The sequence below is a fragment of the Vollenhovia emeryi genome, unplaced genomic scaffold (assembly GCF_000949405.1).
Source record: "Vollenhovia emeryi isolate VEMERY1.0 unplaced genomic scaffold, V.emery_V1.0 DF939151.1, whole genome shotgun sequence".
Lineage (NCBI taxonomy): Eukaryota > Metazoa > Arthropoda > Insecta > Hymenoptera > Formicidae > Vollenhovia > Vollenhovia emeryi.
The window spans coordinates 1575058-1602075 of NW_011967215.1; the positions used below are offsets into that span (position 1 = coordinate 1575058).

The 27018-nt window shown below is 49.6% G+C and overlaps 2 protein-coding genes across 5 annotated transcripts in view; both read left to right on the forward strand.

Annotated features, from left to right (window-relative positions):
• The window catches only part of LOC105565530 (ETS translocation variant 1), a 19881-nt gene extending 10797 nt beyond the window's left edge, over positions 1 to 9084 (forward strand). For all 3 annotated transcript variants that reach the window (XM_012018806.1, XM_012018804.1, XM_012018805.1), the window contains 6 exons: positions 1511 to 1655; positions 1812 to 1942; positions 7116 to 7630; positions 7746 to 8082; positions 8202 to 8754; positions 9001 to 9084. In XM_012018806.1, coding sequence (XP_011874196.1) covers positions 1511 to 1655; positions 1812 to 1942; positions 7116 to 7630; positions 7746 to 8082; positions 8202 to 8632 — 1559 coding nt within the window. In that variant the 3' untranslated portion in view covers positions 8633 to 8754; positions 9001 to 9084. The remainder of the gene's footprint in view (positions 1 to 1510; positions 1656 to 1811; positions 1943 to 7115; positions 7631 to 7745; positions 8083 to 8201; positions 8755 to 9000) is intronic.
• Positions 9085 to 9159: 75 nt separating this feature from the next.
• LOC105565529 lies at positions 9160 to 12065 on the forward strand. Of its 2 annotated transcripts, none has more exons than XM_012018803.1 (4): positions 9160 to 9243; positions 10276 to 10626; positions 10697 to 11431; positions 11527 to 12065. In XM_012018803.1, exons 2-4 carry the CDS (start codon positions 10280 to 10282, stop codon positions 11807 to 11809), a joined length of 1365 nt encoding a protein of 454 aa, XP_011874193.1. In that variant the 5' UTR covers positions 9160 to 9243; positions 10276 to 10279; the 3' UTR covers positions 11810 to 12065. The 2 variants fall into 2 exon arrangements, with proteins under 2 accessions (XP_011874193.1, XP_011874192.1); XM_012018802.1 differs by lacking the exon at positions 9160 to 9243 and adding an exon at positions 9265 to 9555.
• Positions 12066 to 27018: the final 14953 nt, after the last annotated feature.

A 27018-nucleotide genomic window follows, 5' to 3' on the forward strand; every position in this document is an offset into this window, starting at 1 on the left:
CCCCCCGTCCTCCCCGCGCCGCCCCGTCGACGCGGCGCGCTTATTAACGTCGCTATCGATAACGCCGCGCCTTTTCCGCGGGGTCATTATGATAAGCGGGCAGAAATCGGAACCGCCGCGCCGCGCCGCGCCGCGCCGCACCGCGCGCACTCCCGGCGCGCTTTCGGAGCTCGGCGTTTCGGTGCGCGGGGAGGGCCCCGCAGTTTACATTATTCCGGGGCGCAAAATTCGCGACGCGCACGATACGTGTAATTCAGCGTTCGAGCAGCGTTGAACAAACGTATCGTCGAACGTTTCAACCGGGCGGGCAAACACCCAGAGGGAATCGGGGGCTAGCTAATGTCTATATGCGCACCAACGTGCACACACGCGAGCGCACGCACACACGCGCACGCAATTCCCAGGCCGCGTATCTTCCGCGTAATATTATATGTAGCTCGCGACGCATTTGGGAAGAGATACATGCTCGTATGTACTCGCGGCCATAGGCCTTTATATAAAACATCGCGCGAGCGCGCCGACGTCTTCTAGTTAAACAATGGCGCCCCTAAATTTCTCGAGTTCAGATTTCCCGACCGGCACGAGTAACATTGAGAACTCGATAAGAATTAGTGTTCCTTTTTTTAGATAGGGATTAATGTTTCTTTTGTTCAATGGCAATTTTTAGCCAAAGCTTCCTTTAAGTCGAATCCTTTTTTAAAAACAAATTAATGTTTCTTTTGTTCAATTGGAATTTTTAGCTAAAGCTTTCTTTAAGTCGAACCCTTTTTTTAGAAAGAAATTAATGTTTCTTCTTGTTTGACTGCAATTTTTGGCTAAAGCTTTGTTTAAATCGAATCCTTTTTTTAGAAAGAAATTAATGTTCCCTCTTGTTCAATTGTAGCGTTTAGCTAAAGCTTTCTTTAAGGCAAGTGCTGAAGAAACGTCCGAGCGTATGCGCCTTTTGACGGATCGTCTTTCTTAAACGAAGCCCCGTTGAAGTCTCGCTCATCGAAAATTATTACGAGATTTCGCGGACGATACGACGCCCCGAGATAATTCAATCTGCTCTGGCGCTTCTTCCTATCAGTAAACTTGCAATGTTTACAAATACAATTATTGCCGGAGGCATGTGACTTATGCTTCCCACGGCCCCGGGAGCCTGTTTGATTTATCGGGGGCGCAGCCCTCGCCCTCGCAAAATCGTCGGCACCCCATTAGACCCCACCTTCCCTCTCACGTGTCGTTGCAGCGATGCGTCTTTACTTCCGGTGCGACACGCGCCGTTATGTCCTGACGCCCCGCCGTGCCGGTTCTTTCGGCTATGAATCGTCCGAAGAAAGCGATCGCGCGCCACGTGCTCGGTAAACAGTAACGATATGCGGCGTAGGAAGGCCCGCGAGAAAGAGAGAGAGAGAGTGTGTGTGTGTTTGTGTGTGACTGTCGTTAAAATCATTTCCCCTTATCGTCGCGATATAAAAAAGAAACAACGCGGATCTACGATTAACATGACCGTTTTCGCTTGCGCTAGGTGCGAGCGTGAAGCAAGAGTCGAGCAATTGCACGAGAAACGGCGACAATGGCAATTATCATCCCCAGTATCAGTCTACCCCGGTACCGGTCGCGCACGGTCAAAACGGCGATTTCCTCGAGATCAGCTCGGACCGTTGCTTCGGGTAAGTTGATTCGTGGGAGATTCGCACGAGCTTGTACTTCTTACTTTGCAATACCGACTTACAAGGCGCTTGCGACGCAGCTGCCTTGCGAATACGAGAGAGAAATGTCGCGTCGTACGTTTGCGTAAAAGCGAAATCTTGCGTTGTTACCCGTAGGAATCGAAAGATAAACGGGCCGGCTAGTAAGAGCACGAAGGACGTCGCCGTGAAGGAGGAGCCGACGGATCGGAGCTACGTGGAGCCGCTTCCCATAACGAACATATCGTCCGCAGCGTCTCAGGAGAACGGTAAGAGATTTGACGACGATGGCACGCCTTAATCGATGTACCGAGATGGAGAACGCGGGCTCTCTCGCTGACTTTTATCTCTGCACGAGTAATCCATCGCCGTGACAAATCCCAGCATAAAAGGATCCACGTGGCGCTATTCCACCCCGTAGAGTCCATAAATAATCGGAGGGTACAACGAGGGTACCGTTGTCCATTAATCGAGTCGACTTCCGATTAGCTCTTCGAGGACCCCACAGCTACAACGGCGATGATCGGTCCGCGCCGTCGTTAATTGTCCCTCGTGTATGTATGCACAGTTGAAAAATTTGTGTTAAATTTAACAGATATCACATGTCCCAAACGGTCCGCACAAATTTTTGTGTTGATTTAATATAATATGGATATATTAAATGATCACACTAATGCTCTGTTAATATTTTAACACGAAATAAATGCAAATCTCAAAATAATTTGAAATAAATTTCGTGCAAAATTAACATATTTTTAATGACAAAATGAATTTAAAAATGTAATTTTTACATTTTACAGTTATAATAAGTTAAATGACGGTTTGCAATCATTTTCACTTATGTTATATAGAATAAAATCAACATTTTATTCTGATTGTGTAAGATAAAAAATAAGTGCACATTGTGTATTTTTACCATTTCTTTTCAGTTATTTTAATAATTTGACATTTGAGGTTCATTTAACACAAAAATTTTAACCGGCATTTTTTTAACAAGACAAATTTTTCAACTGTGCGTATATTCTTCGTCGATCGTCAAAGTGCAGCAACGTCGTAACAAAAATTCGATAATTATCGTAGGATAGTGCGGTACGCTCTTGTCGAAGATGATTTACATTTTTTCGATATTTATTATACACTGCATTTTGCGAAACAGTTGCCAAAGTAACGACTTTGTGTAAGAGCCAACATTTGCACTCAGGCACACGACTAATGCACTAAACTCACGCGTGACTGAGCACACGTAATTGAATAATTAAACGATGCTTTCAAGTCGAAAGCTATGGCGAGCGTCTTGTAGATTCCAGCAAAAGTTGCCGAAAGAAAGAAAAGAGCGCGAGGCTAGGGAATCCCGGGGGAAAATGTAAGTCGGGAGCTTTCTCTCTCGCGATCTGTGCAGCGCGGAGGAGATTCTCGATGCAAGATTAACAGTGTCTTTAGTAACTACTCGAGCTCTCCCAGGCATCCTTTTGTTATTCGTTAAAGCGAGAATGAAGAAAGTTTCGAGAACTTTTATTATTATTGATTCGCCACGGCCGCCGAGTGCAAGCGAGTCCTACGCGAACGTTCATTTGCGAGTTATCACGTTTTGTCTTGAATGTCAATCACGGGGCAGCGGAGTGATATTTCAGTGACCACAACTGTCATGTTTCCGTCGAAACGCTCATTATCTAATAGGCCGTGAACCAAAGGCGAAAGTACGAAAGTCGCCAGCCACCGTCTCGCGTCTCCACCGCCACTCGTCCCCGTCCATAAAAGGTGGAGTCGGTGAGGGGTTGCAAGCTCATGCTTTGTAATCAGACCGATTAGTCTTCCTTTATTCACGCACACATAGAATCGCGGAGCCGAATCCTTTAGGAACTCGGTTACGCTATATATCCACGGCTCGACACTGTATACTACCCGCCTACTACCAAGTCACCTGGGATTATGCTCGTGCTTCTCTTCGCGTAATTCTCCCTACCATTAAGCCGTTTTAATTATTCACACGTAGTTTAGGTTAATAATAGGATACATTCCCTATCGCCCGTATCGATATCCCCCAATCTACTTACGATCACCCAATTTATTTTCCAACCGGAAAAATCGCCGTCGTGTCATGCGTCAGAGCGATTGAATATTTCCTTTCTGTTCTGTTTTCAGTAAAAAATACACGGGGAGAACTCACTCTTGGAATTTACCCTGAAAATAAGTTAGTCGTGAGACGGCGTGGCATTTTGAAGAATTTTATGATAGTTTTTCTGATTAATATCTACCATAATGAAAAATATCAACTCCCACTGTAATAAAATGTCAAATCTGTTCGATTAATTTTACATGGTAAAATTTTTTAAAAGGCTCTGATAAAATTCTTGAAAATGCCACGTTGTCCTACGACTACCATGATTTTCAGGATAAATTCTAAAAGAAGATTCTCTCCGTGTGCATTAAACGAATCCATCGATCGGAGCGGCTCACGCTTTATTGTATTATTCGCGTAAAAACGTATGCGCAAAAATTCGTTAAATATCCGAGCGGCGGTATCGGCAGAAAAATATTTAGAAAAGATATTATACGAGATAAATCGAGATCATCTCGTTTAGAGGGGACAAACAATTCGGAGAGAGCGATGCCGGCGAGAGCGGAATAGTAATAACCGGTTAATGGATACCGATTGGTTTCACAGTTCCACTAATTAATACGAGCAGAGGATTACGTGGATTACAGATCGCGACGGTCTGTTCTGGCCGCAGAGTCGCTCCGCTCTCGCGGAAAATTCGCCGGGCGAAACTTCAATCCGCGTACGGCTTTATCTTTGATTCACGCGTCGCGATAAATATTTTTCGGGCGGCAGAGAGAGGAAAAAAAAGAAGCGTATCAGGCGCGCGACGATGGAATACGCAAAACGAGCGTTTTCCGCGTACGCGCTCGGGAAAGGACAAGGCGAGCTCTCGTCAGGTCTCGCCGCTCGTCAGGTGGGTGGAAAATAGAGCTTGCATTATTAACGGAGCACTATGCCGGAATTCGAGGATCAGCGAGGCAGAAGAGAGGAGAAAAAGCGTGAGGGAGGGAAGGAGAAAGAAATAGCGCGGGCATGGCAAAGGGAGGAAGAGCGGCGAAACGCGGGTTCTCCTCGTCTGAGAGTGGACGAGAGTGGAAGCCATCCTCTTTTCCGTAGAGCCGAGCCCACCCCGCCGCCACCGCCGCCGCCGCCGCCACACCGTCCGTCGTGTTCTGCCGTCCCTATGACCAGTCCTGAATTCAACCCTTCTCCGGCCTCCCCCCGGTGGTGGTACATCGCCACCGGTTTCATCAGCTCGCGATTAATTTTAATCTAAAACCACCCGCAAAGCCTCTGGCCCGCGCTCAGCTCGCAGGCTGAGGTCAACCCCTTTCGCCACCCCCTGGCGCCGCGCATTCTCTCTCTCTCTCTCTCTCTCTCTCTCTCTCTCTCTCTCTCGCGCGCGCGCGCGCTTGCTCGCTCGCTCGCTCGCTCGCTCTCCGCTTTTCGAGAGAGTGCCAGATTGGCCCCAGAGCTTTCGGCTCCCTTCCGATTCCCCGTCCGAGATTCGTCCTACGTTCGCCCTACGTTCGCCGAAACGCGTATGACCTTCCATCGAGCTTCTCCGCCGACACATCTCGTTGCATATTATATAAGTTCGAGCTTGCGGAAGCTTATTAATGCCAATGAAGAAAAAGCAGATGATCCGGTGCTTCGTAATAGCGCGACGCGACTTCTCGTTATTCCCTGGTATCGCTTGGTAACAAACTTACAATTAGCGATCGTCAAACGCATGTTACGCGTACCTATATTGTTCTTCTTTCTACGTCGATTTGAATTAAATTCACGCGGCTTTGTCCGCGAGAGAAAATTGGAAAAATCGCGTCGTCCGGCGGATGGGGTCATCGGCGCATCGCTTCCTCACGCTTTTCGGCATCGTTTTCGATAGCCACCGTCGGATGCAGCGTCCCGACGTCGCTGCAGCCAACGTTATCGGCGCTCTCCTCGATCGCGCGCGCGGCTTCTCAATTTTTCAATATTCCCCGTGCGCGACTTGGAGCGTAACCGGATTACGGCCCGAGAATGGCTCTTTCGGTATCGCGACGTCGATGGGGGTTGGCGGCGGCCCCCGAGAACGAGAGAGGGAAAGAGAGAGAGGAGCGCGGCCCGATTAATATACATATCGCGCGAGCTCTCGGCTTTCGATATTTCAGGGGGCACCATCGCGCACGGGTTCCAGCCCCCGGTGGGCTTTGAATATCCACCAATTTCCTGCCGATATTTGTGTGACGAGAGCGCTTCAACCGGCCCGGCGCGTGAGTGCAATCGGTAATACGGAACGCGCTTTTTGTCCTCTCGAGAATTTCTTCCTCGGCTCTCCCTCCCCTCGTCCGTCCGCTTTCCCCGCGGGGGAAAAAAAACGCCCGCGGATAATCCGGCGCTTTTCTCGCGTCTCTCCGCGTCGCGACGCCTTCGTCTTGCAAGCGCGATTGCAGAAAGTTACGCCGAAGCGTAAATTCCCTCTCCGCAGATTTGATCCGCATATCGATATTACTTTTCATTTATTTATCGTATCGCAGGAATAAAACTTGTCACGTACCAGGATCGGATTATAGATATAACCGAACGTCGAACAACCGGCATCTTCATTTTTCTTTCGGGGAACTGCGAGCAGAGTTAAAGAACCGATAGAAGACATTATTAAAATTGGAATAAGTCCATACCTATTTTAATATTGGAAGTACGCAGTTGAAAAATTTGTGTTAGATTTAACAGATATCACATGTCCCAAACGGTCCACACACATTTTTGTGTTAATTTAACATAATGTGGATATGTTAAATGATCACACTAATACTCTGTTAATATTTTAACACAAAATAAATGCAAATCTCAAAATATTTGAAATAAATTTTGTGAAAAATCAACATATTTTTTTTATGACAAAATGAATTTAAAAAGTGTAAGTTTCACATTTTAGAAATGTAATAAGTCAAATGACGGTTTGAAATCACTCTCACTTACGTTATATAGAATAAAATCGACATTTTATTCTGTCAATTTTATGTATTGTGTCAGATTAAAAAATAAGTACACATTGTGTTGTTTCAACATTTCTTTTCAGCTATTTTAATAATTTTACATTTGAGGTCAATTAACACAAGAGCAATATGTTAAATTAACGCATAAATGTGTTAAACATTTAACACAAAAATTTTAACCGGCATTTCTTTTACCAAGAGAACACAAATTTTCCAACTGTGTATGAATCGTGTCCCTCCCTGGATGAAATCCTGCGAACGCCGTCGAGCGTAATAACTAAGGGATATACAGATCACTAGCGCTAAATGGCGTGTCGTGTACGGAGTTGCCGTAAGGGAAAAAACCGACGTGTTCGATCTAATCTAGCACGATGGAATTATCGCGACACGGACGATAAAGGATCACGCGTCTTCTTACAGCGAGCAGCCTAATTTATCCCCAACGCCAACAGCAACAGTACGGGAACGTGGCGAGGGATCACAGGGGTTCGTCGCCGCCGTCCAGTCGTCCGGCCAGCGCTTCCTCCTCGACCTCCCAGTGGCAGTCGACCTTCTCCGTTTCCTCCGAGACCTTCCTGCCGCGACAGGAGAATTGGAGTTCCGAGGCTTACGCGAAGAGAAGCGTCACGCCGACCTGGACGGAGCTCGGCACGCAGATAGATCCCAGGAACTCATCCTGGGACCGGCAGAACGGCTATTACCAGAAGAAGGGCTCGCCCGTCTCGACCTGGAACCCGGATCACATCAACAAGAGGCCGTCGTCGGCGACCGGCGTGTCCGCGTGGAGCGACGTCGCCGTCGGCTATCAGCAGCAGCGACGTGGCTCCCTGCAACTGTGGCAGTTCCTCGTAGCCTTGCTCGACGACCCCGCGAACGCGCCTTGCATCGCGTGGACCGGACGCGGGATGGAATTCAAGCTAATCGAGCCGGAAGAGGTTCGTAGAGAGCGCTCTCGAGACAAGTTTCATTCTAAAGATGCGTTGAAATGATATGTTACAAACAGCTATAGCTTCTTTCGGGCATGCACTCGTTACACGTTTCCGTTGGCAGGTGGCACGAAGATGGGGCGTCCAGAAAAACAGGCCGGCTATGAATTACGACAAGCTGAGTCGCTCGCTGAGATACTACTATGAGAAAGGCATAATGCAGAAGGTCGCCGGCGAGCGATACGTGTACAAGTTCGTCTGCGACCCGGATGCGCTCTTCAACATGGCGTACGGCACCGGCGCGTCTTCGGGGATTAGCGGAGAAGTTCCAAGCGGTATGGTACGGAGCCATGCGGTGCCCGGGAAAGGAGCGGGCGGGAACGAAGTTCCAGATTTGATGAAGCATCCCGCCGCGGGGTATAGCGACGCGGTTTTCGCCATGTACTCGAATACCGCCGCAGGTATTAGACTTGGTCGACGTTAATTATTTCGCATATTGAAATTCGCATTTTACGATTGCGTTCACGAAGCGCGCGCGTTCACGGAGAAGTGTATACTTGAAATTAAAAACCCATTCCAGTGTACGGCCCTTCCAGTCTCCATCATTTGCATCAGTACCTCGGCGGCAACGACGGTTTCAAAACGCCATCGAGCAGATATCATCCCCATTATACCCAGTACGGCAGCAATCACCACCATCATCATCACCATCATCATCATTCGACTCCGAGCTACACCGAGACCTTCCTGAACTACAGTCGACTGTCTGCCCACGAGACCGCGTTCGATTCGAAGGCGCAGGAACCGCCACCGAGGGACTCGTATACCCAGGAAACGGAGAGTACCAGCAGAGACCGGGAGGCCGCGTCGATACCCTATGACAGCGTGCAGAGAACGCAATTACCGGCCCCGGCCGTGCCGTCGCAGTCCTCGATACTGGACGGCGCGGCGAGCTCGAAGCTCGAGCAGGCACCGTACACGTGTTTAGGCGTTGGGAGCTGCGTCTGTTAAATAAATGTGATCGAATCTGTTGTTTGCATCTTATTCGAAGGGGGGAAAATCTCCTATCGATTATGCTTGACGATCCTCGAAGCGGAGCGCCCGCAGCTCCGAGTCGTCTGGACGCACACATGGTATTTGTAAATAGCACTTATTTTTCCGCGCTGATTTATCAGACTTCCTGGAGATAGGCTAATAAAATTTGTTTGCGAATTTCTCCGATTCGCGTCGATGCGTTATCTCCGATCGTTACTCTGTGCGCGTGTTCTATATAGTAGTTTATCGCGGTTGTAATTTATTTTATAAATATTAAATAAATCTTATCGATAGGACGATTATTAAAAATACAATGTATGACTCGTACCTTTTTATACTCGCAGCTCGTCGAGCATAAATTGTAGTAATTCGACTTTGACACAGCATGATTATTCCAAGTCTGTTCCACCAAGAGCGAGAGATAACGAATAAAAGTATAAAATGCGCGGATGTGCGGTCTCGAGGAGATTTACATCGCGCCTTGCGAAACGGGGGCTCGTAATCCCGAAGAAATCGACAAGTATTAAGTCATAGGATGGGATCATCCTCTCGGTCGCGTCCTCGACGACGCGCATGTGATGTAAGATGTAAGTGCGCGATCGCCCGTGTATTTCGGGCTCTGACACATGTGAACCGAGCGTGCTTATATCGACCTCTCGCTTTCCCTCGCTCACTTCGCCGGCCGTCCTTCCTTAACGCGCGACCAAGTTTCGCTGACGAGTATAACCGGTGACTTAAGTCGGCTCGCAGTCACCGTCAGCCTTGCGACTCAAAAACCACTTAGGACACTCGGCGAGTTAGATTAGAAGTTACATCCGAGATTCGTGCGGGTGATCTCGATTAATTAGTACGTAGCCGAAGACAGTGCTGTGCGATTAAGCGGCGTTAAAGTTTGGTCGGTAAGTATCTCTGTTGAAATTCTCAGTTTTCCATCAGTGTCTCGTTAATTTCAACATAAGTGTCGACTATGTATTTCGCTAATTTTATGTATATCCTTGAATATCGTCGCTGAAGCATTCATCAGAGACGGTACACACGAGACAGCATGGTCGAGTTTATAAAAAAGATTTGCTCTCGTGAAATTTTAATAATAAAATCGAGCGTCGCGCATCTCGCGGCCGGGATGTCGCGTTTACGTGCGGCGATTGCCAAATATAACGATTGAACCATCGGTCCCGCGGTCGGTATTGATCCTTGCCGTGTAGCCTCCATAATTCCGAGGACTACGTCAACGATAAAACTGACATACGCGTTTCGCATTCTGATTGACTGTCTCTCCGCCTCCGGGCGCATCCTCTCCTGATGATTGGCTGCGCCGCTCCGAATCGATTGCTCCGTGTCAGTTTCCCGAAACTAACTTTGAGCGATGTCAAACGCCGCTAACGCGTAATTCATCATTTCCACGTCTTTATTGAGTTCCAGCGGTGACAATCGGAAGCGATGAAGCGATTAGCAGTAAACGCCCGTAATCGCGTTACTCCGAAACCGGCTAACATTCGTGCCATCGCCGAATGGAGCATGTATTCTCCTATTTTCCGCATTTTTTTTCTCTTTATACGACAGTCGCGCACCGTCTTAATTAAGAACCGGAGTTTAGCTCAAGTTTCCTCTTTGCGCAGTAAAATGGTAAAGACCAAGTCCGGGGAGCAGGAGGAGGGAGGAGGCATAGGTTTCAAGGACAAGCAGAGAGCGTTGGACACGCTGAGGATCCTGGACGGCCGCGATATCAGTTATCAGTATCGTGTAATCACGAGCTTCGTCAGCCGCGCGAAGAGAACGCTCCAGATCACGCGGGACGCGGAGAAACTGGCGAATCTGCGCGACGCTCTCAAGATCTTCGAGGACTGGCTGGCGGATTATAAAGAGAATAACCGGGGGAAGGAGAACCTCGCGTATCTGCCGATCGAAACGATCAGCGCCTTCCGCAGCCTCGCCAAGAGGCACGGCGTGTGGGACGACGGGTTCTTCAGGTGAGACGGCACCGTCGCGCGAGGGCTCGGGGCGCTTTTCGGCAAGCTGATATCGATTTTCTCCGTTTAGGGCGTACGAGGACGAGAAGGGCGATTACAAGAGCCTGCGCGACGTGAGAGTTCCCGACGGAGACACCACATGGGACGTCGAGAGAAACAGGCGCCTGAAGGAGATCATCGGCAGGATCAGGGACGAGCACGTTCAGTGGTACGAGACGGACGCGGGCGATTTTCGGGGACTGCCGACGAAGGAGCACGCGCGATGCATCGCGCTCGGTTACAGTCCCGATCCCGCGAAGCTGAAAAAGCTGGCGGCCCAGGCGCGCGAGAAACTCGGCGAAGACGAGGACGACATGGACGTCGATGAGGAAGAAAGGGCCGCTAAACGAGCTCGCGATAGCTCGTCGAGCAGCGATGGCGACAGCGAGTCCGAGAGGAAGCGCGCGAAACGTTCGTCGGTCGCCGAGGAGAAGAGGCAGAACGAAAAGACGGAGAGCACGCTGGGTTTCAAAGACCGGGAGAAAGCCCTGCAAAGTATCAAATCCTTGGAGGGTAGAGACGTGTCGTATCAGTTCCACGCGATCAGCGGGCTGGTGAAGCGAGCCGAGAGGGTGATATCGTGCACGAAGGACGAGCGGAAGATCAACAACATGCGGGAGGCCGTCGAGATCTTCGAGAACTGGATCACCGACTACAACGTGAACGGCCGATCGAAAGAGAACTTCAATTATCTGACGATCGACATCGTGCGGGCCTTCGAACCTCTGGCCGAGCGATACGGCGTCGAAGACAACGGCTTCCTCAAGTGAGTAAAGAAAGAGTCGCGCGAAATTGAACTTTCTTGACGAGATATTTTCTTCTTGTGTATTTTATGTATTTGATACGTATTTGATTTCGCAGGGTCTACGAGGAGGTCGGCGGCGACTACAAGAAACTCAGGTCCGTCCGATTTCCGGAGTCGAACGTTACGTGGGACGTGAAAAGGAACGAACGTCTGCGGGAGCTGGTGGATCGCATAAAGGAGAAACACGTTCAAAGGTTCGACACGGACGCCGAATTCCGAGGTCTGCCCACCGCCGAGCACACCCGATGTATCATGTGGGGCTTCAGCCACGACGTCGCCAAGCTGAAGAAGCTCCTGCCCGCGTTGAGCAAGAAACTCGAGACCGAAGCCGCAAACTAATGTTGCGATTCAATAACTCTTGGATTGCCGTTTAAAAACAGACGCGCTTCCGCGATAACGCGTGCGCGTGCGTAACTAAAGCGAGGGGAAGGATAAAGAGAGACCGCTTCGCTGCGTGTTATTATATTTTATTCTGCGTTATATTGTATATACATATATATACATACATACATACATATTTTTACATGTTACGTTTTACTATGAAAAATGTTTTCTATCATACAAGCGTAGGAGAAATAAAAACGAGCATGGAGCATCGCGCGTTCTGAGGAATTCCTAATATTCCAGAGGGAAACAGTTAAATAAAAAATGTAATCCCTTTCTAATCTTCCCTTTCTAAAAAAAGAGATGTTACCAGTGCGACTGTCGTTAATGCCTGCGTTCGTTTTCTCCTACTGGGAGCATAAACTATACCGAAAGTCTATAATTTACGCGACGTGAACTATAGAGTTTCAGTATAGTTTCTGCTCCCGATGGGAGAAAACGAACGCAAGCTATATCGAACAGTTGAGGCCACTTTTTCGCGATGCCGATTTTCTCGAAGCGCGGTGTGCTTCACTTCTCTTTTAGATTCATTGTGAATGAAGATTTACAATTTAGAAATATACATTTGTATACACCAACTATTGAGGTAAAATCTCTAATCTTAGTAATTAGAATTTAAGCAACAACGATTTTTGTTTCGAAACATTTTCTCGATTGAACAGAATTAATCGTTAATTTAATCAATACCAATAAGTCCGCGGAATGATACACAAAACGTAGTAACAGTCACGGAACAAAGTAACGTAAAATATTAAGTACAGAATTTTCAATTTCGTAGCTGGCACAACGAATTCTCAACGTTTTTTTTTTTGTTGGTTTTCTCTCGGCGCGGTGACGTACGATGTTTTTGCGTGCCGTCGTGTACGTGAAGGTCGCCACGTTATCACTCGCTCGCCGAACATATGTGTGTACGTCAGCTGCACGAGAAGGGCGATAAATTAATTAAAAATAGCAGTTTAACAAGAGGATGCTTTTAAACGTGCAACATTTGCATATTATATTAATGACTTTGTGCTTCTTTGCGCACCTAAATAATGCACGAAGCAATGCAAATTGTGACTTTTTTCTGGCTAAAAGTACGTTTTCGAGCCGATAAATTATGGAAAGACGAACTCATATTTTACTTGTGGTGTCACTTGCGCAGGCTACGTGCGCACAAATAATTCAGTATTAAAAAAATGTTTAATATACAGAAGCGACATCGACACTCGGTCAATCCCCGTGGCGTGCGCGGTGGTCGATCACAGACCGACCGAGTGTCGCGTCCACGACCCGCGGTGGAATCCGGCAATTCTATCGCGGCGCGCGAGATTACGCCGCGATCGACCGGTCGGAGTTTTTTGACCGCCGCGGGCTCAATCGATAGTTTTTAACAGTCGCGGGCGCAGGGTGAGCCGCGGGCTCGGTTTTGAGGTTAGGGTTAGTGACTCGGTGACACCGCGGCGGACGCCAGGCGGCGAGTTTTCAGTGCGCGAGGGTTCGAGCGCGCCGCTAGCCTCGGTCAGTCGTCGGTGTCCGCGATTATCGTCCGCCGTCGCGAGGCGGACGGTGTCCGAAATACGCGGGCGCGAGGCGGATAATCGCCGCGATTCCGTGACGGATATCTGTTTATATCGGCGTTTCGCGAGGGCCGCGGGTGGCATCCGCCGCGCGCGTCTAAAAATAGAACGGTGGCTGCCGCGGCGGCGGTGACCTCCGCGTCGACGAGAGGAATTCCTCGCCCGCGCGCGAGCGGGGCAGGGGGTGTACCGCCCTCCCGGAATCCTGGAGACGAGACGCGCCGATGACACGAGGCCGGAGCGCGTGACGCGGCCTCCCGTCCGCTCCCCATTGCCGTCTCTCTCTCTTTCTCGGAGCGTCGTGAATTGCCGCGACGCGCGCTCGACCGTCCGATCTCGCGATCGGCCCGATCGAGGGGGGGATAGGGTCAGTCGGGGTTGCGACAGCGAGGTGAGTAGAGGATACCGCGGGCATCGTCGTCGACGTTATTGACGCTCGTTCTGGAATCTCGCGCGCGACAGCTGTCGAACCGATCGGCGGGGATTCGCGATCGACGAATCGACTTCTCTCGCGACTTTCTTTACCCCGGCGCGAGATAAATCCCGATAAAAATCTGGGAATCGTTCGGTGGCGAGGAATGCGCGCCTCGAGAGCCGCTTTTTGACGAAGTTCGAGTTTTAACGTCGCAGGCACTAGCCTTTCTCGTAAGCTCAGAGATAAGTCCCGATAAACGTACAATAGGACGGATCGCTCGTAAATATCAATTACGTCGAGCAATGCGCGCCGGGTGTTTCCTAACGCGATAAAGCCTGACTCTACAATGTGCTCTTTGTGTCCAGAAACGTTCTGTTTCGTAGGCAATAAATGCGTTTAAAAAAAGTTTACGCAAGTACATAAGGGCCCGTACTCGGAGCCCTCTTGTCAATAAAAAGCGCCTCTAGAAGTGGACAATGCCTGTGTCCAGCAGAAGTTAGCGCTTGCTAAGCGCTTTGCGTTCATTGGATTATACTTTCAGATCTGTGCTGAAATAGAGCTATTCCTCTAGATCTATCCAATCAGCATAAAGCGCTTATTAAGCGCTAACTTCTGGAGAACACAGCCAATGAGCCTTGCGATTGGCCACTTTTAGTGGCGCTTTTATCGACAAAGTAGGACTCGGAGTATGGGCCAGAGGGTTACGTTGTCGACGGACTTTCGAAGCGTTTTGATTCGCACACAAAATAAGATGTTTCCAGGCGCGAGGAGCGCATTGTAAGCGAGGTTTAAATTTCCCCTTTCCAGCGTTCCCGCGCGAGACACGTGCGATTGTTCCCGGTCGTGCGCGGCCGCGACGATGCCTCGAGGCCCCTCGCGCGCGCGGCACGCGTCGTCGCGGGATAGACGCGCGGCGGAGCGGCAGTAATTCCGCGGGGTCAGGCCGAGAGTGCGGCCCAAATGCGGCGTCGCGCGGCGGGCGACGGCGCGAGGCGAGGATCGGCAGGGACGACACCGATGACCGTACGTTGCTGCGAGACGGCCGCGCGGGACGGGCCCCAGTGAGGAGAGATGTCGCAGACCGCGGACGCCGAAAGCGAGACGGGCTCCATTTGCGACGAGGAACGCGTCCGGAAGCTGTTCCAGGCATGCGACGGCGACGGCGACGGCTACATCGACAGGTGAGCGACTATTCGCTCCGACATTCACGCGGCGGGACGAGAGGAGCCGAGGAAGATAAGCGAGGGGGGAAAAAAAGAAGACAGTTACCTATAACCCATTTTGGGGCCCACCATTAGTAATCGAATTATTTGGATTGTTCGTAGCTCTACTCTGGGAAAAATTTTGACCGTTTTTTGATGTAGTTAAGCAACTTAACATTTCGGTTATTGCCACTTAAGTGAAAATTATCTTTGCGCTACTGAATATCGACAGAACTAATTGAGAGAATTGATTAGTATTACTTTAGTATCTTGGATATAGATAGAACAGCTAATTGTGATTTTTAGTTACGCGGGATAAAATTCGTAAAGGATTAGAGTTACGAACAATCTAAACAATTCGATCACTAATTGTGGGCCCCAAAATGGGTTGTAACTGACTTTTTTTCCCCAGAGTAGGCATTTTTTGGGCATTAGGCCCTGCTGGGGCATTATAGAGATAAAATAAGATAAAACGAGATAGCAAATTAGTAAAATTGGTATGGCTCAAATGTGATAGACACAAATTTGAAGGAAGAAAGGACTAAGAGCCGCGACAGGGTGTTAGTGTCTAAATATTTCATTCTACATTTAACAAGATAAATAAGATAATAAGATAAAGAAATGCCCAGTGGGCATTGGTGTACAAGATTTTGGTCAGCGGTTTCCCCCTCGGAGATAGGTTTTTAACAAGGTGTTGAGGCGTTCGTTTGAAACAACGCCGGGGCGAGTCTCCGCTACTGCGACCCGGTTTATACATTTTCTCTTAAAATTTACCCTGGAAATCGTGTAATCGTGGGACAACATGGCATACAATGTGCTCTTTGCGTCTAGAAACACTCTATTTTGTAGTCAATAAATACGTTTAAAAAATTTGCGTGAGTGGATAAATTGTATAATATATTATACACTACAATCGCATATTGTCGACAAATGTTTTAAGCGTTCGATTTCTTTATATAAAATGGAATGTTTCTAGATGCAGAGAGCAGATGAGACTTTATGAGAGTTTTGTGAAATTTTACCATACATTTTGCTACTAAAATGCCAGGAAACTCTGACAAAATTTTTGGAAACACCGCGTTGTTCCACGATTACATGATTTTCAGGGTAAATTTTGAGAAGAAATTCTCCCCGTTGTACGCTTTTGCATTTCCGGCTTGTGTATTTTACACGACAGTTGCAAGACGGGAGGAAACGCAGTTTTTCCCAAACAGGGGAAAAGGACGTCGTGGCGGACCCCGGGCGTGCCCGAGATCACCGCGGAATTTCGCTGCGGAATCGATGTATCCTCCCCCGCGATAAAAACACCGAGATAACCGTCGACAATCCTGCCGTGTCTGACTTTTTCCGGGTCGCCCGAGCGCGTGATATCGTCCTCCGGCGACGTTTATACCGCATTTCGCGCCGCGGGGCCGGATAAATTCCGCTCGGCGAATTCGGCGCGCGAATCCTCGCGCGATTGCACAATTAACGGTGGCTGGTGGCGCCCGGAATGGAAAGAGCTCGTTGACGAGACCGCGCCTGCCGCTGGCACGTACGTTTTAATTATTTCTTCAATTAATTAGAGCCGCTGCCCCCCCCCCTCTCTCTCTCTCTCTCACACACACACACACTCACCCGCTCACTCACTTTGCGGCGAACTCGCCCTGACTCTCGCGGGGATTTAACGAGAGACGACTGGCGTAGCGTATTTCTTTTTACCCCGCGCCAACTTCCGCGAGTACAACTCGTCGGAATCGAGCGAATTGCCGCGGCAATAAAGCGAGAGTGAGAGTAAGAGAGAGAGAGAGGGAGAGGGGGGAGGACCAATGATAAGTTTGCGATAATTTACGAGGACGAGCGTCTTCCGTGGAGTAAACGCGGACTCGAGAGCACTTTGTAACTCCACGTCGTGCTCCTTTTTATTTTGCCGTCCCGCGAGTCGATCTAGCAGACGTTCTCCTATCGATTCATTGTGCGGACTGTCCGTTTCGCAAGACCAACAATTTAGAAATAGCCTCTCTCTCCCTCATTCGACGGAGTCACAAAATCCGGAAATACGCGATTTCTGCGAGCGGTTCTCAAATTAGATTCCGTCCTCGAGGACGCTTCGTTCTATCGCTCCATCCATTTTGCTCCTCACTCGTCGTTTCCGTTATCGGTGTCTCGATAACGTGTCTCTCTCTCTATCTCTCTCTCTCTCTCTCTCTCTACCCCGTTGTTTTTCCTTTTTCGCGGAGCGCGGGGTCGCCGTCGCCGCCGCGGCCGGGCGATGCCTCGATATTGCGCTTCCAGCCGCTTCGCGACGCACACGTACGGCTCTCGTCTCGCGGCTTTTATTTCTCTTCGATGAAGCTAAAGGTGCACTTTTTACCGGGCATTACGGTCTATTTTGTCTCCTCCGCCCACCGCGGCTCGTACGCCGCCGGTTCCCAGCCGTGGGTAAACCTACCGAGGTAAAATTACGTCTCTCTCCGGCGTATTACACGCGTATAATGTGTACACGGACCCCGTCCCACGTACGCTGTAAGCTGCGCAAACTACATCCACGCACGTCGGAAGAACTCGTCTTTTAATCGCGCTTTTTCCACCCCGTTCTCCATTTCCGCGCACGAAACCGGAGACGATTGTCCACGAACGACGCGGGGAGCTCTCGAAACTGCACTTATTGTTAGACATTCTTCATTATTGCGAGCCACGTGTATCTTTTATGTGTATTCGACGTGTGCGTGGAAACGCAGCGATACGTAACTTTTTATCCGACGTCCACACGGAGACAATTTCGTTTTTAAAATTTATCCTGAAAATTATGTAATTGTGGGACAACATGGCACTTCGAAGAATTTTATGAGAGGTTCCTTTAATGTCACTGTACACTTTACTGGTAAAATGTATGATATAATTTCACAAAACTTGCAAGACTTCACGAAACGCCATGTTGTCCCACAATTGCATGGGTTTTCATGGTGAAGAGAAATTTTAAGAGAGACGCAACGACGTGCGGGCGCATTTCAATCCGAGAAACACCGATCGAGCAATAATAATTATCAGCAATGTTTTTCTAGAGAGGAATTTATCTCGCAGTCGATCGGCAATAATTATAACTCTTTTGTCGAAAGGAATTTATCTCGCGATCGGCGATTCAAGTCGCGACGCATCGGCGTATGCCAAGGTTGTAGACGTTAAATCGTCAAAGGATCAGAAATCGCAACGTATCCATTGTTTCCTCCGTGGAGCTCGCGTGTAATGAGGGCAACTCATTAGCGCGTGGAAAATCGAATTGCGATCGAAGCGGCGTTTAGCATACCCGTGTACGCGGTTTAATCTCGCGGACGAGATTTATCGTCGGCGATCTAGTTTCACCGGTGGTACGATAAAACGATCGGCATCTTCCGAGAAATCGCCACGCGCTCGCGCGCGCGCTGTTAACGAATCTCACGCGATTGTTCCGAGATAAATCTTTCGACTCCGAGGTCGCGGGCGGCGTCTGCGAAATTGGAACGGGGAATGATTTATAATTAACCGCCCCGTTCCCCCGATAATAATTGCCTTTACGTCGTTAATTATCGCCCCCGGGGGGGTACATAACATCGATTCGTTAACGAGGAATAATTTATTGCGCGGCGGATGCGTCGCCGCGGTATTTTATTAGCGATCATTCGGCGCCCGAGCGCGATTTCTCGCGTTGCGTTTATTTGTTATTTCGACTCCTCTTCTTCTTTCCTTGTCTCCGCGAGCCACGCGATGCACAAGGCCCCCTCCTCCGTTCAGCCCGCGCGTTTGGGCCTGTGCAGAGAGATTGTCGTAACCGTTTGCGATTTCGTCGTAAGACTTAAATCGGTGTCGGAAGTCAACGCACAAAGAATTGTCGTAGACGTATGTCGCATTCATCGCATCTAAGGGCCTGAGCAGAATAGCTGTCTTGTCCTCAAGGCGACATACGTCTACGGCAATTTTTTCCGCGTGACTTCCGACACCGACTTAAGTCTTACGACGAAGTCGCAAAACGAATACGACGATCTTTCTGCTCAGGCCCATACAAAGAATTGTCGCAGACGTGTGTCTCGTTCATCGCATTCGTTGCATCGCGAGGGCGACGTACGACCACAACAAATTCCTCGTTCGTTGCCTCCCGACTTACGTTTCACGACGGGATCGTAAACGGTTACGACAGTCTTTCTGCCCAGGCCCTTTCCAACAATACGCGAGATTCGCCGAGTACCTGGCGGCCGCGGCGGGAGCGGAGGAGAGTGTGCGTTCAACAAACAAATTAAGAGAGCAAACCCGACAGCCATCGCTCCTCTCTCCGCGTTAAAGAGAAGAACGGGACAATATTTCCCGACTTGTTGGCATTCATTACAGCGCGCGCGCTTTCGTAACCTCGTTATATACCCTCTTCTTCGTCGTCGCCGCGCGTGATGCACATTGTCGGCATCCCGCACGTGTCGCGCGCCAAGTTCCGTTCGTCTTCTAACCAGCGCAGATGTATACCCCGGAATTTTACTCATTTCACCCCCCCCCCTCCCCCGGTCTTATCTCCGATGACAGACTCCCTCGCTAATAACGAGAGAACGTTTCTTCGATCGGAACGAGCGGTCGCGGTAAAGCTCCTCCTCTCGCGATGCGCGAGCCCTCGGGGGGGACGAACGAAACGCGAGTTTCGTCGAACGTGTCGAGCCTCCGGCGTCGAGCGACGACGTTGGGGGACGATCGGTGACCCAATTTTCCGGGGCGCCGTTCGGTGCTTGACGCAGGGACGATTGCGCGCGACTTTTTCGACGCGCGTAAAACCGCGGCTGACACAACGGCCGGATAAAAGGAGCCGGAGGAGACATCGGGCGCGGCGCGACGCGGAGGAAGGGTCGATCCCGTCGATGGCAGAACCCCTCGACGACACCCCGAGGGTCGGCGAGGGGGTAGGTAGGCCGCGCGTTTTATGGCAAGTGAGTCACACCACCGTCGCGCGCGCGATCGGCTTCTCTTCTCCCCCGTCCTTCTCCCCCGCCTGTCGTTTCGGTTGTACGACTGCTCTCCTTCGCGCAGCCAAGCCGGGTCTTTGCGCCCGCAGACTCGTTTATCGGCATTTCTCTCCCCCCACCTCCAGATTCCACCTCCGCCTGCGTGCCCCTTTATCCCCCCCTCTCTCTCTCTCTCTCGCTCGCGCGCTCTCTAGCTTTCTCCCTTCGTCCCCGCGGTTGATTTTCTTCTACCGCGCGAAGCACAGTCGGCGAATATCGGTTGCGGCATCCTGTAACACAGCGAATTTCCGTGAACGTGCGGTCGTAAACGTAAAATCCCGCTCGCCGTTGCTCCTCTGGAATAACGCGGCGGAGCAAAGGCGCGAGCGATCCGTTGCTGCTCAAGTCGAGGGCGCACACGCCCGCGGTAAGCTTCGATACCTTTACCTCGTCCTCGCCTTTGTCCGGACGACTCACCTCGCGAATAGGAACTTGCTACGAGATCATTTTTGAGGAACTATCTAGAGCGGCCTTTCGCAAACTGGATCGCGGTAACATATCGGAGGGTCGCGAAATAGGGACAACTTGAGGTGTGTACAAGAGAAATAAGACACATCTCGTCAGAAAGTCGAACAAATTTGTAGACAAATTTATAAGAAGACATTTATGAAGAAACTGCAGCCCAAAGTCAAAGTTTTCAAATGAAAAAGAAATTAATTAATGCAATGGGTGCGTTTGTTTTGCATTTTTAAATTTCTTCATACGTAGGTCCACGTTAGAGACACCCAAAAGCAAATGGTTTTTGCAAGGAAATCGCAGAGTATTTGCATTTTACATTTTTTTGGGGGGGGGGGAGGGAATCGTGGGACTAAAGAGTGTGAGAAACAAGGGGGTAACCACTTAATGTAGGTAATCATGGGACAGTGTTTCCGAAATCATTATGAAATTCTTACGAAATCTCCATGTAATCGTTTTGCCTTCATTTTCAAGTTTCTTCACTTGTTAGACAATGAACATTTTTGAACATTTTCTCAACTTGTTTTCATTTTCCCAGAAAATCTACTTTTTTAAGTAAATATTCAAATATGTATCATAGTTCACACCTATAAGTGCGTATTATTTTTTTCATAATAAGACTGAAGTAGTTACTGTTAGGACAGCGAGTTGACACACCTTTGCGCGCAAATTTAGAACAATGAACATTAGATACGAATACGAAATTACTTCTCGTTAAGGCCACGGTTAGATTGGTGGGAAAAGCGAAGAAACACGTTTTGTACCTAACCGAATACTGCAATCTTAATTGAAATTATCTCTGCAAGCGAATACTTATCAGTAAAATAACGATATAATATTTTGAGGAAAACTAACAGCTCTTAACACTATTTTTAAACGTGCATGTAAGAAAATTATTTGCAATTAGATGAAACTATTTGTAATCAGGTGAAATCGTATGGAATCTAATGAAATCATGTAATCGGTGGGACAACATTTTATAATAGCTAGTGGTTACCCCCGTTGGTGGGAAACGCTGATCTAACAATAAGAGTTTTTTTTCCTCGCGGTAGGAAATTGCGCAATTTCACCTGTCACGCGGGAACAGGGCGATCCGGTAATTCGCGAAATATAAAATGTTGACCGGACACACTCGAGAGCGCCGATCGGCGCTCGCGAGTATCAGTTAGCGGCGTTAACTGTCCGACTTGTTGTCAAGCGCGCGAAATATATTAGACTCATGAATGATTCGCGGCGACGCGACGAGATCTCGCCGGCGGACGTTCTTGTTACAATTCCGAGATTCCCTCGGCCACGCGACGTGGCTGACGGAATAATAGATGCACCGGGCGATTTACCTGGGCTGCCGGGGACTTCCCAGGCTTGTTTGCACGCGACGGAGCGCGCGTAAGCACGTAGCGGGAAATTTCTCCCGAAAGAAATACCGCATGAGAGGAAAAGAGAGAGAGAGCGAGAGCCGGCGGCCGCGTTCTGTCGTCCGAATCGATACGTCGCGACTCGGGGCGCTTTGAAAAGGACGGCGTTTACCGTCTCGATTTACGTCGCGCGAGATGGCGAAAGGGCCAAGACCCGAGCCCGCAGCAGGCCCGCACGCGTAATACACGATATACGATACGTACTTTTGTTTCACAGCCCGACAGAAGTGCTCGCTATTTCGGTCCGCGGACTTGTTCTACGTCCTGAAATCCGGTCCCCGAGCCGCCGGACGCGAAACGCTCGCGTTTTCGCGGCGTTTCGCCGAAGCCATCCCAGGGGCGGGGGGTTTTTTTTTACACGCGGCCCGCGCTCGTCAATTTCGTTACGCGCGGCCTTTCCCTGCCTCCTCCCCCCCCCCCGTCCCCTGGCCCGTTTATTTCGCCTCGGTCCGGCCCGTCCGCGATAAATCCCGGAATCGCCCCGACCGGTTATCGTTATTTACGCATTCCCTCCTTCCGGCCGTCTGGACACACTTGCGCGTTCCCCGCGTCGGAGATTCTCGTTCTGTCGGACCCGTCGTCGATCGCCGTCTCGCGGAACACGTTGATTTTGGCATTTGGTCCCCTCCTCCTCCTCCTCCCTTGCTTCCCTCCCCCCCCCCCGTACTCTTCTGTTATCGCCACGATCGGGAACTTAATTAAGGCGCAACGAATTCTCTCCCGTGACGCGCCTGATAACGATCGGTTCGGCGCGACACGGCTGACAATCGGAGGACCTAAAGCCCGTGTCGCACTACGTATTGCGGATCGGATTGAGATTGCGGATCGCCGATCGCAATTCAACGAATCGGACCCGAGGCTGTGTCGTCCGATTGGCTGAAACGCGACACGCGATTCGCAATACGTAGCGTGACACGGGCATTACGTACGGGCGTAACGAATGATAAGAAGCGCGTCTTTCTTTTTTCCATGGCGACGCACCTCGCCCCGCCGTGAATAATTCGCCGGCTTCGTCCAGTGAATAAAACATCCCTCCGAGAGGCGTCATCGGGAATAGAGCGCGAAACGCGCGTTTCCGACGGGGCGGTGGGGGGCAGACCTTCGCGTTAACGAAATTATTTTCGGAGCCAATGCCGCCGCTGTAAATTTGATAAACCTCCCTCGCGATCGATACGCCGATATCGCGCGCAGCCGGCGACGCCAAGGTCTTCCCCGGCGCGGCGCGTCTCTCGTCGCGCTGCCCGCGAATTATTAATACCAGTCGGATTCCGAAATCAACCGCATTATCGACGATCGCCGCCGCTAAAATTGACGGCCGTGACACTCCAACGGCGCGATCCTTCGCCGTCGTAGGGAGATTGTATTTTTATCGGTTGAGGACCGACGACGTGTCCGCGCTGGGGGGAGGCGGGGGAGATCCCCGTCGGTCCCGACAGCGGACCCCGCCGCGATCGGAGTAACATGATCTCCCGCTGATTACCGCGAAATCTAAACCTCGCGAAAGAGCGCCAACAAAGCGACAGGCGTTAAAAGGGGGAGATGAAGCGCGACGAGTTCGCTGGGGCGCGCTAGAGGGCTCTCCTCCCGTTAAAAACCGACCTTTTTAACATCTCTATCCCCCCTTCCTCCTGGCTCTTCCTCTTCCATCTCTCCCTCTTGCCCTTCTCTGTTTCTCAGTTCTCTCTGTTTGTTAAGGGGATCCTAAAGCCGTCTGTTTTATCGGCATTCTTTGTTAGAAGTAATCTTTTAATTGGCTTTATAGAAATGCAAAACGGTTTTACGGAATTAAAGTACGCAGTAAAATCTAGACTATGCTGGTCGACTTAATAATATATTAAGAACGAAAAAAATTTTTAATTTTACTAATTTTTGGTACACTTGACGACAATATTTGCTTGATACAAGAATTCTACAATAAATGCATACAAAATGAGACCAGCACACTCTAGGGGCAACATATAAGAACAATATCGTGCAATTAGAACTACGATTAATAGCCTAGAAAAAAAGTTTACTCCTGCTAAACGCAAGTCCAGAAATCCAAGTCTAGAAGAAGAGTAAAAGGAGCAGTACGGCGTGTAGAAATAGTTACAGGCTTCTTCGAGAGAGATCGCTGCCAAATATCTGTCAGATTGTCAGTAAAGCCATGGCGTTGACGATGCTAGGAATTCGATCGAAAATCTCGGTCTGAGCAATGGGTAGCTAATAAAATTGCTGCTTTTTCGTAAAAGTTGCAAATTGATTGGCTATAAATTTCTCGGACCGAGTAGAACTTGGAATTAAAAATGTCGATAATTGACGTTTTTTAATTCCGTCTCCTATCTTATCGACACTAATCGAGTTCGCCAGCGGCTTTAGGATCCCCTTAACGGCGCCCGCGGACGAGATCCGACGAGGCGGGGGCTTACCGTTTCGAAAGGGTGGATTAGCCGAATCGACGTAAGTTTCTTTGATGAGGGACAGTGTTGCGTTTTGACGGTGGTTGAATAATGCTATCATTTTCCGACCTACACGCGAGCTCTCTTTTTCTTTCTCTCTCTCTCGAAACCGCCGTTGCTCGCGTAGATCTCCAGGTGCGTCTCTGGTTTTTTCTTCCTTTTCATTGTCTCAGCGTACTTTTGCGTTGGTATTATCTCATCCCCCGCATCTCCCGCATTGCTTAAACGACGCTTCCCACTCTTTAATGAAAAGATACCTGTCGCTTGGAACCTATTTGTCTTCTTACTGTCGCGTGTATTTCTATCAGGATTTCGCTAAATTCGAGAGGCAGAATTTAATGAAGATAACCGTAGATCGCGCAACACGGAGGCTCCTGATTCGAAGGTCGTGAAAGACTCTACGGCCGGTATTCATAGTCCGTTCTTATATTTAAGATCATCTTGTATACTCTTAATGTGTTTTCAACCAATCACAGAGCCGCATTAGCGTCTTATAAGACAACAACACTTAAGATGAATTTGAAATAAGAATCGACTATGAGTACCGGCCTACGAGTTGTTCGGAGAGGCGCCGAAGGGTGCGGGAGCTGAAGTAATGGGGGAACTAATCGCGTCCTCCCGCGGAAATTCCCGTGGAATATGGGTTGCGCGGAGACTTTTTTTTCGCAAGTGTCCCACGCTACCTGGAACAATGATCCCCGGTATTAGGTACAATCGGGTTCGAGAGGAAACATTTTAACGCGGGAGAAATCTTGGCCATCGTGCGGCAGCGTCGCGGTTTCACATTTCCCAACAATGGACGCGCTTACTGGTCCGCCGCGGTGCATTACACACGCGCCGGCTCTTTAAACGCGAGCGCAAAACTCGCTTTCGCCGAGGTCGCGAGGCTGTAACGATCCGAGAGGACGACGTGTCTCCGAAACTCTTTGGAGCGCAGCCAGGAACCCGTCATATCGGACAATCTCGAAACAATCGGAACGTCGCAGGGGCGACACCCCGCAGCTTCCGTCTATTCGATATTTTTCATCTCCCTGATTTTTTTTCGTCCCGGCGCTTTGCGCACGTCCCTTTCCCTCTTTGCACGCGCGCGCGTTGTTTCGTCGAGCCCTGATTAAAAGCGAAGGCAGAGAGGCGAATTTTCCCCCGGATCGAAAAACGGGAAAGGGCCGTAACGAGATCACCGCGTTACAGGTCGTGGCACGAAATTGAGTTTTGATCCAATCGCGCGTCACGGTCAATATCGGCGCGAGCGAGCGCGCGCGCACGTGTATGTGCCCTCGGAATCCCTCGGAGAGTCCTCTCGCGCGCGACGGCGTCTTCTGATAATTTCAACTGTACGCGAGGCTTTGGATCTTAAGGCCATGGTGGCCGTGCTCGTTTCGCATTTGCCCACTCCGAGGACAAACCTGTCGTTCAGACAGGGTACCCGAGTCGATATTTTAACCCTGTGTTGAACCTTTAAATCTATTATATAGTAGGACTTGAGACAGTAAAAGAGATCGAACTGCAAGTACAAAATTTACTCCTGCTTTAAAACTGATAGTAGATGTAAATTATACTTAAAAGTGTTAAAACTACCAAAATTTCGACTCGGGTAACGGTGGGGAATTTGTTTATTCGCTAGAGGGGTCTTCGGGGGTGCGGCCACTCTGCATCCATACGATGGTCCACCAAATCATTGAGTGAGATACCATCGCTCTGCTAGTATACTATTCCTACTTTATTCAGTATAATAAAGTAAGTAAGCGGCAAGGATTTCGAGCGTGGGCCTGGGTAGCTCAGTTGGAAGAGCATTCGTCCGGCAAGCGGCAGGTCCCCGGTCTAGTCCCAGCCCGTTATTTTTCTCACCGAAAATTAAGAAGTGGCGCGTCTTAGCGCCTACCTCCCCCAAGATACACCCCTATTTATTACTATGGGTGCAGGTTCTATGGAATAGCTGCAAGTCGATTGGCTACACATTTCTCGAAACTAGAACTTGGACCAAGCATCGTAGACACAGGCCTTTAGCCTCGTCCCCGGGATTTTCTTCGACGGAACGGCCAATTTGTCCGAGTCTCCTCGAGCGCTTCAACGTTTAACGAAGGCGCAGAGTGCATCGGCAGCGACCCCGACGCTGGACGGACGGTGTAAATGCGAGATTAAACAAGCCGTTAAATTCACTTTTCTCGCCGGGCGGGCAGGCGCACCGGCGCCGATGATAAACCATGTATTACAGCGCAATCGTTTCCCACGTGGTGATATATTTATCGCGCGCTCTCTTTATCTCCCCGGCGTCGAAGTGCCGTTTAATTACCGCCGCGTGTAAATACGCGCGCGCGGTGCACGCGCGTCGCGGCCCGGGCGTCCATTTATTTTGAGAGATAACGCTCGAATAAATTAATACATCGCGACGGTGGAGAAAACACGGTTCGCGCGCGTTGATTAATTATACATTACTCCCACGCGCGCTTTCCTGTCCTCGAATTATTTTAATAAGTATTCGAGATATCAGCTCGATCGTGAAAAAGTCGCTCCTCTTCCCATGAAGGTTTTTAAAAGAGAGAGAGAGAGAGAGAGAGAATAGTAGGCGCGTAATTTTAATCCACGGGAATCGCGGCTAAGTTTCAAGTGGAACGCACGATGGAAGAGCGACTTCTCGATAAAAAATATTTATATAAACGATAAGATACAGCAAAAAAAAAG

What these genes read in the sequence shown, in the direction of transcription:
- LOC105565529 (XM_012018803.1), top strand. Translation starts at nt 10,280, where the DNA reads ATGGTAAAGACCAAGTCCGGGGAGCAGGAGGAGGGAGGAGGCATAGGT. An exon ending in TGGGACGACGGGTTCTTCAG is followed by an intron (nt 10,627 to 10,696) that starts GTGAGACGGCAC and finishes TTCTCCGTTTAG; the next exon opens with GGCGTACGAGGACGAGAAGG. An exon ending in GAAGACAACGGCTTCCTCAA is followed by an intron (nt 11,432 to 11,526) that starts GTGAGTAAAGAA and finishes TTGATTTCGCAG; the next exon opens with GGTCTACGAGGAGGTCGGCG.